At 40.9% G+C, this 13,781-nt stretch overlaps 1 protein-coding gene across 1 annotated transcript in view; it reads left to right on the top strand.

Annotated features, from left to right (window-relative positions):
• The window catches only part of PLPPR4 (phospholipid phosphatase related 4), a 62,050-nt gene that overhangs the window by 40,860 nt on the left and 7,409 nt on the right, over positions 1 to 13,781 (top strand). Inside the window, 4 exon segments of the mRNA XM_029061933.1 lie at positions 1,189 to 1,290; positions 1,292 to 1,317; positions 4,744 to 4,941; positions 12,707 to 12,764. Coding sequence (XP_028917766.1) covers positions 1,189 to 1,290; positions 1,292 to 1,317; positions 4,744 to 4,941; positions 12,707 to 12,764 — 384 coding nt within the window.

The following is a 13,781-nucleotide window of genomic DNA, read 5'->3' as shown; positions in this document are numbered from 1 at the left end:
AATCAAAGCTGGAGGACACAATGGCATAATGATTTCACTGTGGCAATTAGCCTGACCCTCTTTTTTTATTTAGCTAAAACAGAGAACATGCTAAATGTATTAATTGCCAACACTTTTCTCTTTGGGGTTTATCTACATCACAATACTTTAAGTGACAAAAAGAGGCTTGGCTTGGTAAAGCATTTACTAAAACAATGTATAGGCTTTGGTCTTGCCAAGAATGTGATGTTTTAGAAAGGAACTAGGGAAACAGCTATAGATATTCTATTTGCACCCCATCTACTTTACTCATTATATCCTGCCCTGAAATGACATCACCATGGCTCAGATGACCAAACTGAAGAGTTTCACTTTCCCCAGCAGTCTGTTAAGCAAACTTCCCCCAGATCCAGTGCTTGGAAAGCCTTGAAAAATCACTAATTGTAATTTTTATATCTTTCCACTTCTCAACCAGTGTAAGAAATAGACTAAGGACAATTGAAAGAATAGTTTTTGTGAGGTTTGTCTTTGGCAGGGCAGGTACAGGATACCTGTATTACCCGTAATTGCACCTTAAAATGTACAGTGTTCAGGGATCTTCTTGCTGTGATTAGAAATGGTGGTAAGGGCTAAGGGTGGTAAACACAGGGCAGCAACTCTAAGTGGGAATGAACAGAAAGTTGTATCCTAACTGATTGCACTGACCATTTTATTGACCTTGGATTGCCACTCATTCCACTGTACTGTCACTTATTCTGTCTTCATTCTTTAAGGATGAAATACCACTCCCCTGCTTCAGAAAAAAAAAGTCGACACCAACTGTTGAAAGATTGGCTGTGAACCACCATATCGTGAAACCACTTCTGTCCCAAAGGGCAGTGCTGGGAAAGAGAAACACTGCTTATACTTCCACCCTTGAAAAGCACCAAGAAACCATCAACCACTGACCATTTAACAAGAACACTGGATATCATAAAGCTGTCTGAACTGACCTTAACTAATTCCTCTTATCCCCAGTTTTGCCTCCATGCTCAATATTCCAGAAAAGTTGCTTCATTGAGTATTTTCATTTTTAAAAAAGCTTTAAAGTTGCAAGAATACATTAGCAAACAGCATCGGTCTGCCTTAATTACATCTAATGCCTTCGCACCCCACCAATTCATTTGTCCCATTTAACTTTTTACCATGAACACTCTTTTGTCATTGCAGATAATGGTAGGAGAAGGAATTCTGTACTGTTGCCTATCCAAAAGAAGAAATGGATTGGAGTGGAGCCCAATATTAATGCGGGAGGGCTGTAACTTCAACTCCTTTCCTTAGAAGAGCCGTCAGATTTGTTTGGTGGTTTGTTAGCAATTACAAAGGATATTTTATGCCAAAATTTGAATTTAATTATGGGGCTTCTGGCTTTACAGCTTTAATTTATGTTTCATGTTCGATATCTGCTAATTTTTGGCACCAAACCAAAAATATAAAAGTTTAGTATGAAATGTGGTTACTGTGTTTATCATTTCCATGTGTAATGCTGGGTGGAATATTTTTCCTTCAATCTGCTTGGTATGCCTATTTTATTCTAAAGTAAACTGAGCTGAGAAGTTTTTTCTGTTTACAATGAAGGATCAGTGCCAACATGTGAGTATGTGTGAGTATCATTCACATGGAAATTACTTGAGCTGATTCAACTTCATTTCTCCACTGCCATCTGAGTCAGAAAGTTATCCTTCCCTGTTTCAGCACATAGAACAGTGCTTTACACAAATTAGATCTTTGGTAAAACTGCAAATGGCTGACTTATGTTGATGATGATAATGGTGATGGCTGATTTCCTTCCGTTGTCTTGAATTACCATTTACATCATCTTATCTCAAGCATGCCAATTCTCCCATCTGTAAGACAGCCAAATAATGTCCGTCAACCACTGACAATGGAGTCATAAAACATGTACTTATTTTGGAGTCTAAGCCTGCCAGAACCTAAAATTACCCCCTATCTGGTAGTAAGTTAGTTCCTCTGAGAGAGTTAATGACTGGTCGGATAACTTTCAGAAAGTGCAAACATGGTTTTATGCTGCTCAAAAAGGCAAATGGTCTTTAGTTATCTGGAAACTTCTCATGAAGTGCTTAACCTATTAATAGAAAGTAACTTTAGGTTCTGAGACAAATGAATTTTTTATTTGTTACCTGGAAGAAATATCTGGTCTCTATACTTCCTACTTTTTTTCTTTCTGTCCTCTCCCTTTGTCACCCCTCTATGTTATATTTTGGGGTCACTCTCTCTTCATCTCTTGTCCCTTCTGCATGAATGTTTTATGTGCGTTGGTGTCTGTTCTTGTGAGTTATGCCTCCTTCTGTAAGAGACCGAATGTGAGATTTCTGAGTGCCTGTATTGAAATGTATTTCTGTGTGTCCCTGTTTGTGTGTTTGATCACAGTATGTGTCCCTTGTGTTTGCTTGTGTGAATTTTATGAATGTGTATGGAGAGGGTGTATGGGGCTATGGCATGAGTGTGTCTGCGTGTGTATGTGTATGAATCTCTGCCTGTGATTTGGGTCTGTAAATGGATGGCTAGTGTGTATATGTGTGTGTATGTTTGAGAGAGGAAAGGAAGGTATGTCATGGCTGAAATGGGGATTGGGAAATTGAGTGTGGTTTTCCAAGCTCCAGTTGTTGAACAAGAGGAGAATCTTTCTTTCCGTGACCACCTCCCAGCAGACTTTGGCTGTCCCTGCTACAAGTACAGCCCTCCCATCACCTACACCTCTAAATCCCACCTCCATTTCCTGAGGGAATCACCAAGCAAGGACCAGCAAACAGGAAAGAGTGAGGAGCATGGCTGCGGCTGCTCCTGCCTCTGCTGCCATTCATCCCCATCTACTCTCCTCCACTCTCAGCAAGAAGCGGATTGTGGGAGCTGCAAGGAGGAAGGGACTGGGGTAGTGCACAGGAAACTGGGTGCCCGAGCCCAAGCGGGTAGAATTGGATCAACAGAGGGACAGCAGGAATTCTCAGCCATAACTGCCAAACACTGATTGGAAACCCAGTGCAAAGAGAAGCAGTGTGGCTTAGTGGAAAGAGCATGGGCTTGGGAGTCAGAGGTCATGGTTTCTAATCCCAGCTCCGGCACTTGTCAGCTGTGTGACTTTGGGCAAGTCACTTCACTTCTCTGTGCCTCAGTTAAGTCATCTGTAAAATGGGGATTAAGATTGTGAGCCCCATGCTGGACAACCTGATTAACCTGTGTCTACCCCAGTGCTTAGAACAGTGCTTGACACATAGTAAGCGCTTAGCAAATACCATTAAAAAAAAGATGCTTCCTTGCAGTGCAGTAACTGCAGCAATTGTCTGACTGCAAACCTCCCCCCACACCCATCCAATCAACTATCCCTTCGATGAGGAAAGATCACTCCTAAACAAGGTAGCTCCGGAACCTGTTTCCACAAACCATCTTTCATCAGGCCAAGTAGTCCCACCCTGGTGCTGTGATATTAACACCGCACTCGACTAGTCTATACGCTGCTTCAAGTGACCCCAGACAAGCAACTGTTCTCCCTATCAGCCTTCTCGCAATGCATGCCACGGTGGGGGCCTAGATGATAGAGTATGGATGTCTCATTGCAAACCATCACTACAGCTGAAAGCCAAAGCTTGTTTGAGAAAAAACAATCCCAAATCCACACGTTCACATATTGCAGTCTGAAACAGCAATGATAAGGATGTGAGTCACTTGTTTTTCTTAATGTCATTTTCTTGGATTGCTAGAAGTCACTATGCAGAATATGCTCTCCTCCACAACTCCTGACTGAGAGATTCTGTCTGGGAGTTCTGAGAACTGTGTTGCAAACTCCAACTCACCCACTGCCCAAGTCCAAGAAGTGTAGTGCCTGTAGGCCATGATGCTCCTAAGGGTGACAGCAGCAGGGTAACAGGGGAGGTCTAGACTGAGGAACCCCAAATGCTCCCTGTTGGGTAAACCAACAGCCATTCACTTGCCAGAGAGGAATTCTGGTATGAGACTAATGTCACGGTTCCCCACAAACATTTGCCTTGCTTACCAAGGGTTGCCCTAGCCACTGTCTGCTTGTTAACCTGAAAGTTAGATTTCTCTTGTCTTACACCACCGAGTTGTCTCTGACCCATAGCGACCCCATGTACTTTCCAGGCGCTTAGTACAGTGCTCTGCACACAGTAAGCACTCAAAAAATACAATTGAATGAATGAATGGACACATCTCTCCCAGAACACCCCACCTCCATCAGCAATCGCTCTGGGAGTTTTCTTGTAAAAATATGGAAGTAGTTTACCATTGCCTCCTTCCACGCAGTAAACTTGAGTCTCCACCCTCGACTCTCTCCCATGTCGCTGCTGCCCAGAACAGGTGAGTTTTGACTTATAGCAGATTGCCTGCCACTTGCTAGCCATTGCCCAAACTAGGAATGGAATGGAATGGACAGGTCTCTGCTTGACTCTCCCTCCTGTAGTCAAGACTGGTAGGGTACTGGAAACTTTTCAGGGGCAACCCTGAGAGGGGAGAAAGTTAGATTTACCCTGTGAATATTCTGGACAGAAAAGGAAATTTCCCACCAAAATTGGTCTTGTCTATTGAAAATGAGTCTAGTGTCTAAATTCTAGGGAATGGTTATCTCCAGGAACAAACTCAGAGAAAATAGGCATGTTTATATTGGGGATTTTCTTGGTACAAATCCTACATTTTGAATAAAATGGTGAAATTTCATCCTTTCATCTAACCATCTCTTTTCCTTTTTCCAGGCGTGCATGTGTTTGGACTCTGCTCTACAGCCCTTATTACAGATATCCTACAGCTATCAACAGGGTACCAAGCACCTTACTTCCTGACCGTGTGTAAACCCAACTACACATCTTTGAATGTATCCTGCAAAGAAAACTCCTACATTGTGGAAGATATTTGTTCAGGATCTGATCCCACAGTCATCAACAGTGGAAGGTTAGAAATTTGGAGCTGTACTAGAGTATCAGTGAACACTATCAGTGCCCAGAATAAGCTCTGATTTTATTTCAGTTGCTGTTGACTCATCTTCACCAGAAAGAATCGCCAGTCAAGGCCCTACTTAGTGTCTAGCCAGGGCCTTTCCTTGGGTGAGGCCAATTGGACAATGGCCAATCAGACCTTGTGCCCCAGAAAGCCCCAGATGTCATAGTTAGCAGGGCTCAGACTCATTTGCTTGGTGAAAGAATGAGTAAACAGTGGGAGTAAAGGCATATCTGGGCCGGAGTCACCTGTATCTCTGGGTTCTCTCCTCCCCTGCTGCCCTGAGTCCATACTCTGGGAATGGGGGACCCCTTAGCGTAGGGGGCTTTCCACACCCTTGGCAGTAGTCTGGAGGCAGAGTTGTCATGAGTTAGTTCCAGGCTAGGGGTAGAAGGAGAATTAAGGGGGAAGCTCATACTTTTTAAACTCTCTTTTTCTAAACAGCTCACTCCCACCTTCCTATCCCTCCTGACAGGACTCGAGCTAGCCGCAGGCCTCAGGTTCAGAGCCCTGTGACTCCTCGCTAGTGGAAGTGGATTGGAAGCTTTGTGTGTGTGTGTGTTGGGGGGGGTGGTATTTGTTAAGTGCTTACTATGTGCCAGGCACTCTGCTAAGCTCTGGGGTATATACAGTGAATGAGGTTGGACACAGTCCCTGTCCCACGTGGGGCTCACAGTCTTTAATCCCCATTTTACAGATGAGCTAACTGAGGCCAAGAGAAGTGAAGTGACTTACCCACGGTCGCACAGCAGAAAAGTGGCAGAGCCGAGATTAGAACCCAGGTCGTTCTGTCTCCCAGGCCCTGCTCTCTCCACTGGGCGATGCTGCTTCTCAGGCTTGAGCTCAGGTCTGTGACAATTGCCGCCATCCCACTGTTACCTCCTGTAGAGGCAGCTCTCCTGTGTGCTACATTCTGGGAGGCGATGGCATCATTTCCAGCCTTGGGCCAAGAGCGGCATAGACTGGAAAGGGTTTAAGGATAGAACTCCTCTTTGAATCTCCCTTCCTCCCTTTCCCTCACCCCTGACTCCCTCACCCAAATCACAGGACCCTTCATTGGTTAAAATGCTCCAGATCCACACTTTCCTAAGGATGGCTAGAGCCGCTATACTGCAAGCTCATTTGGGGCAGGGAATGTGCCTGTTTGTTGTTGTATTGTACTCTCTCAAGTATTTAGTACAATGTTATGCACACAGCGCTCAAGAAACACAAATGAATGAATGAATGAATGGCCAGGACACCATACTGGACCAGCAGCTCTGTTCCATCAGCTCCCTGGCTCTGGGATGCTCCCTTCACAGTCCTACAGCCCCCACTGGGATGTTGACAGGGACCAGGCTAGGAGCAGGAAAAGTTTAAAATACAGATATTCAGGCTGTGTACTGAAGGTCAGATTGCCAGTGCCAGCTCAGGAGGAGGACTAAAGATAAACAATCACAACAGGTTTGCAATTTCAGGTTCATTTGATGCCTTGTAGAGATCTGGGTCAGAAATGAATATAACCAATGGAAAAAAAATGCTGAAGAAATACACTCAAACCTTTCAAATGTCACAAATATTTTCATAGATAGTAACACATTGGCTGCCTTTCTTATGCATGAACAATGAAAATGGGTTGCATAGAACTTTATTCTGTTGTATATTACTCTCCCAAACGCTTAGTACAGTGCTCTGCACATAAGAAGTGCTCAATAAATATGATTGATTGATCAACTGAATTTATTCAGTTCTATATAATTAACAAAGCTCTAATTTAAGATGCAATTTATAGTAAAATGAATATCATTATTCTTTGCAATTCACCTAGCATGAATTATAATTTGCCCCTTTTCTCCAAATATCTTGTAAGAAGGGTAATATTATATAATCCTTGTTAATACCTAGGAATGTTTCCTTTGTCATTCACTTCCCACTACCTACTTAGATATTTTACTTTTGCATTTGCTCCTGGACCAGCACTATTTTCTAAAAGCCAACATATATATATCCAAAGTTTTGCATTTTCCATTTTCCCAGTGATCTTTTCCATGAAGATGTGTTCTCCTGAATTTCTTTTATTATGGATCTATGATGCTTTCCAATTTTATTGTCTCACATTTCTTCAGATTTTCTGTCACCTTAAGAAAACCCCTGGACTCTTGTTGGCTACTCAGATTAGAGTAAATCTTATTTTTCGATTCAAATGGATGATAATTTTGGTTCTGTACTAACTTTTTTCAATAAAGGACCTATTACAAATATCTCTTATTAGCCAAATAACCTGTCAGGATTCTAGAATTCAACTTCTTTAATTTTGAGATTTAATTTAGCATCACAGTTTAAATTTTGTTCTGGTGTACTTGCTTAATGGCCTTCATTTTAAAAATCATCATGGCCCAGAAACAATGTTACATTTCTGGCAGCTAATCTACAAACCCCCATGAGAACAAGAAAGAGGAAAACCCATTTGCTTCATCAGTTGCCTACCTGATCATGTGATATTGAATCTCGTCTGCTAATCTTTGCAGTTCCAGAAGCTTTGTTCACTAATCCACCCATTTCTAATTAAACAGCTCTTCACTTTTGTGACAATATAGACAATCAATCAATTAATTAATCAATGGTATTTATTGAGTGCTGACTGTGTCCAGAGCAGAACACTGTTTTAAAATTCTTGGGAGAGTCCAGTACAACTGAGTTGGTAGAAACATTCCCTGTCCACAAGGAGCTTACAGTCTAGAGGGGAAGACAGACTTTAATAAAAATAAATAAATTATGGATATGGCATAGATATGCAGACTAGTATGATTATTCTTTTGCCCCTTTGTTGACTTTTGATCAGAGAGCTGCATCATTTTATGTTACCATTTTCCTCAATTTTTCTTTATTCCCCACTTATGGAGGATTCTTTCCATATTATAAATTTTACCGTGAAACACTATTGGAAACAGATTTTGTGGCCATAACCCTGTTGGTAACTTAATCATCCCATAGAGCATAGTGACTTTATGTCAATGTAGCTTCCAAAAGACCCCTCCAATGCCCCACTACTGTGTAATATCTTTTATTCTGTAATCAAATTGGCATTTCTAATAGCAGAATCATCAACTTTGGACCTCAGTCTCTGCTTATATGCAAAATCTCCCTTTCACACTAAACTTCATGAGCAACACTTTGTGGTTAATGAAAAGCATAATTCAAACCACTTGGATCACAAAAGCTTTCTTTTTAAATTTCACATTTTGAAAGTGTTGTCCCATATTCTGAGGATTGTCATTCTAATTGATGGCTTCTGAGACTGAATTTTTAAAACCCAATATTCCATCTTCATCAAGTTACAGAGGTTTTCAAATAATTTTGTATGAATGCCTTCTGTGAAGCAGAGTTAATGAATATTCACTTACCTTTACACTTTCTGATGAAAATATGTCCTGAACCAAAATGTGGAGATTCAAGCACAGCTGATACTTTCCAGTTTGGTGTCCTCATAAATTCATTCATTCATTCATTCCATCGTATTTACTGAGCGCTTACTGTGTGCTGAGCACTGTACTCTTGGGAGAGTGCAGTGTAATAACAGACACATTCTCTGCCCACAACAAGCTTCCAGTCTAGAGGGGGAGACAAACATTCTTTCTTAATATAATTTGCCCCTCCTGTCATGTCCAACAGCCACTGACTGCTCTGCACAGTGCTTATATTTTGAGACTTTTTAAGAAAGAAAACATCTGCCTTGGATCAGAAGCTGTACAAGGAAAAACATACTTCTAGGGTTCATCAAGCCTTGGGGGGTTTTTCCATGCAGATAGACCTATTGGTTTTGAAATCACCTGCTTCTACTGTGCTTCAAAGACCTCCCAAGAAGCTGCTGTCAGCATGCCTGCCTAATTAACAGGCTGAACTTCAGCTATTCAGCTTCCAGACCTGTCTCCTTAACCTGGTACCCCACAGGGAGGTCGAGTAAACAAGGCCTCGTCAAATTATGCAAGCAGAGATGTTGCAAGCAGAGCTACCCTGTGAGAGCTCTGTGTTTACAGACGGCAGTCCTACTTTTCCTGCAGCTGCTGAAGGGAGCAAAGACAAACTGGAAGAGACTGTATCCATGCAAATAAAAAATCTCCAAAATCCCCAAATAGCAAATCAGCTTCTAGTGGTTCCCCTAAGTGAGGCACGGCAAATAGCATCAGATAAAGTAAATTAGCAGATCTTTGCCAATGGAGATCCGATAAAGAACGAATAGGGATCGGAGTGCTCCCCACTCTGAGCATTAATATCGGTTAGGCAAAGCTTGGACCAGTGAGGAGAATTCTCACTATATACATCCCTGACAAAATAACTACTAGCAAACAGAAAACAATGTTAATTATGGCACTTGTTAAGCACTTACTTTGTGCCAAGCACTGACCTAAATGGTGGTGTAGATACAATTTAATCTGTTTGGACACAGCTCCTGTTCCACATCGGGCTCACGCTCTTGGTCCCCATTTTACAGATAAGGTAACTGAGGCACAGAGAGGTTGAGTGACTTGCCGAAGGTCACACAGCAGACATATGGGAAGCAGCATGGCATAGTGAATACGGCATTGGACCTGGGAGTCCGAAGGTTATGGATTCTAATACAAGCTCCACCACTTATCTGCTGTATGACCTTGGGCAAGTCACTTCACTTCTCTGTGCCTCAGTTGTCTCATCTATAAAATGGGGATTGAGACTGTGAACTTCATGTGGGACAGGGACTGTGTCCAACTCGATTAGCCAGGATCCACCCCAGTCTTTGGTACAGTGCCTGGGAAATAGTAAGTGCTTAACAAATACCATATTATGTGGCAGAGCAGGAATTAGAACCCAGGTGCTTCTGACTCCTAGGCTCATGCTTTATCCGCTAAACTATGCTGCTTCTCACTAAGCCATGCTGCTTCTCACTAATGACATCAGAAGATGAGCAGACATGGAGCTTTGCTTTTTAAACAAGATTGGCTTGGCTCTTTGTGGTCCTGGTCAGAATCTGAAGATGGAATGTCCAAAAGGATACCATTCCTCTGGTATGCCTAGGAAGGAAACCTGAAAGACTGTGGGTTACTGGTTTGGAAAACGGTGTTCAAAACATCATCTGAAAAATCAGTGTTGTGGCCTCCACATAAGGATCATTAGCAATGGCATGATGTTAACACTAAAATCCATATACTCACCCCAGAGATAAGGGCACTGAAAGAAAGCTTCAGAAAGGACCAAAAAACCTAGTTTTCCACAAGGTCACCTTCAAAGTGTTTCTCACAAATGGATATACCATTCAGAATTATCCCACTGTGGATATGTAGGCTGATGTGCTGTTCTTCCTAAACATTCAAGTTCCCACAGGTAATTCAGAAACGTTTATTTTCAGACAAGTACACTGACTTCATGTGTCTATCCTTCCTTTTCTCTATTAATTCTTTCTTTTAATATACATCTCAGAATGGGCCTGGGAATCAGAAGGATCTGGGTTTTAATTCTAGCTCTGCCACTTCTCTGCTGTATGACTTTGGACAAGTCATACAGTCATAAGAAGCAGCGTGGCTCAGTGGGAAGAGCATGGGCTTTGGAGTCAGAGGTCATGGGTTTGAATCGCAGCTCTGCCACTTTTCAGCTGTGTGACTTTGGGCAAGTCACTTAACTTCTCGGTGCCTCAGTTACCTCATCTGTAAAATGGGGATTAAGACTCTGAGCCTCACGTGGGACAACCTGATTCCCGTGTGTCTACCCCAGCGCTTAGAACAGTGCTCGGCACATAGTAAGCGCTTAACAAATACCAACATTATTATTATAAGTCACTTAACTTCTCTGTTCCTCAGTTGCCTCTTATAATAATAATAATGTTGGTATTTGTTAAGTGCTTACTATGTGCAGAGCACTGTTCTAAGCACTGGGGTAGATACAGGGTAATCGGGTTGTCCCACGTGAGGCTCAGAGTCTTAATCCCCATTTTACAGTTGAGGTAACTGAGGCACAGAGAAGTTAAATGACTTTTATGTAAAATGGGGATTAAGACTGTGAGCCCCATGTGGGAAATGCGCTCTGCTTAACCTGATTAGCTATATCTACCCCAGCCCTTAGTACAGTGCCTGGCACATAGTAAGTGCTCAATAAAAACCGTAAAAAAATTATACCATTGTTGCACAAAAATCTCCTCTGATGTTTTTGGAAAGGCACTGCTGCACTCTAAATTGCAATTTCCATTCTAGAATCCCTTTTCTGTGCCTTATGATTTTTGTTTAGATTGCTTTTATTCCTCAAACTGTTGAGATTTTATTTTAAATAAACTTGTTAAAAAAAAAAAAGGAAATTGAGCCTAAATTTGTTTTGGCTCATTGGGGAATAGAATATGGAAGTTGAAATACACTGGTGTGAGAAAATGTTATAGTAAAATTTTCTGTTTCAATCATTAGGCTTTTGATTCATAAAATCACTTTATATTTTAAATGATATTTTCACATACTAAATTGTATAAATATGTAGTTTAAAGCTGATTTTCCTTCAAATACTTCATTTATCATTTGAAATAGTATCATGAGAATTTTCCCACCTACACTGCCATAATCCTGGAGCTTTGATAGAGAGAAATTGGGATGCTATTTTTATGTTATTACATAAAGATTTCTGATAAGAGATAAATTTGGATATCTACCTTTATTTTTGTAATGCCCAACATAGTGTCTCCTGTAAGCCATCAGTAATCAATGAATCAATGGTATTTATTGAGTTCTTACTTTGTGCAGAGCAGTGTACTAAGGACTTGGGAGACTACAGTATAACAAATTGGATAGACATCTTTCCTGCCCATAAGGACCTTAACAGTATATAATATATGTCATTTTTTTTCTTTACAGTATTTATTAAGTGCTCACTAAGTGTCAAACACTGTTGTAAGCTCTCAGGTACCTACAAGTTAATTAGGTCAGACACCATCCTTGTCCCGCAAGGGGCTTACAGTCTAAGTAGGAGGGAGGACAGGTACTTAATCCTCATTTTACAATTCAGGAAACTGAGGCACAGAGAAGTTAAATGACTTGCCCAAGGTCATAAACCAAGCAATTGGAAGAGCCAAGTTTAGAACTCAGGTCATCTGACTCCTAGGGTCAATCGGATTGGACACAGTCCCTGTCCCATGGAGGGCTTGACAAGAATATAACCCCTCAAATCACCAGGTCAGTCCATCTAAAAACTTGGGGTTGTCTTAGTACAGAATTTTTCCAGTGCATCTTTTTAAATCTATGAGTAAGATTCTTCCATAAAGCATATAGAAGAGGACAAAGGTTCAAGTTTCTAACAATTCCCTCCCCACATCACAGCTTCTCACTTGTCATTTAATGGAACCTTAAAGCTTCAGTAGGCAGTTTATGAAATGACTGTTTCAGTCTTATCACTGTTAGACAGTTAATGGCTGGGAAACCATCCCTAGATGGACAGTAGTCTAATAATATAATAGATTACTCTATAATAATAAGTATTTATATTCCTTGGCATCCTCTAGTTGTTTTCATATTTAAAAATCTCATTACTCCTCTGAAAGTTAGAGATGATCATTTATTTTATTAGTAAAATCTTGTCAATACCCCATCTCTCAAGAATATAGAAAAAAATCAAGTTATTGTTTATTTATTTGCTTATGACTGTTATGTAAAAAATTCACCACCATTTAATTGATGATCATGAGCAAGATTTTTGTACTGAAGAAGATAATTTGACTATCTTTCTTTGGCAGAAAGTCATTTCCTTCTCAACATGCTACCCTAGCAGCCTTTGCAGCTGTGTATATTTCGGTAAGTAACCAAGTCTTCACCTTAATGTTCTTACATTTTGAAGAAAGTTAAAATATTTCTTCACTGTCTCCTAGTAACATTTATATTATCTTGAGCATCTATTCATGTTTTGAAATTAAGAGCAGTGGAAAAAAATGTTTCTATTTTGAATTATAGAGTAGGATTTGGCATTTTAATCATTTGCAATAATGCAAATTCTGCAACAAAGCCAAACTTATAGTAGTATTTAGAACTTCCCAAAACATTGATTCATTTTCATGGTATCAGTATCAATGATCAATATCAATGGTATTTATTGAGTGCTTACTTTGTGCAGAGCACTGTACTAAGTGCTTGGCAGAATACAACAGAGTTGGCAGACACGTTCCCTGCCCAAGTTAAAGAGGTTCCACTTGATTATCCAGTGTTTTTAAAATTAAAATTCCTTCTACTGCTCTCAAGAATTCTAGTCATTCAATCAGTCAATCCACATCAATCAGTCAGTGGTATTCATTGAGAGCACTTACTGTGTGCAGAGAACTACACTAAGTGTTTTGGGAGAGTACAATATAACAGAGTGTTTAGACATGTTCCCTGCTCACAAGGAACTTATATTCTAGAAGCGGAGACAAACGTTAAAATAAATTATGGATATTACATTTTGGGGGACTGGTGAATGATAAGTGCTTAAAGGGTACAAATCCAAGTGCCAGGATGACACAGACAGGAAAGAGAGTAGGGGAAATGAGGGTTTAGTCATGGAAGGCATTTTGGAGTAAATGTATTTTTAAAAGGCTGCAAAGGTTGAGAAAGTAGTGGTCTGTTAGATATGAAGGAGGAAGGAACCAGAGGGAGGGCATGGGCAAGGGGTCAGCAGAGAGACAGGGGAATTGCGATATAGTAAATAGATCAGCATTAAAAGAGTGAAATGAGCAGGCTGGGTTGTAATAAGAAATCAGTGAGGTAAGTTAGGATGGGACAATGGTACACCAATGATAAGGAACTTCCGATCACTGTTGAGGTGGATGGATGGGCAAC

The sequence above is a fragment of the Ornithorhynchus anatinus genome, chromosome 4 (assembly GCF_004115215.2).
Source record: "Ornithorhynchus anatinus isolate Pmale09 chromosome 4, mOrnAna1.pri.v4, whole genome shotgun sequence".
NCBI lineage: Eukaryota > Metazoa > Chordata > Mammalia > Monotremata > Ornithorhynchidae > Ornithorhynchus > Ornithorhynchus anatinus.
Note: the sequence above shows the minus strand (reverse complement) of the source record. Positions and strands in the feature narration are given on the sequence as shown.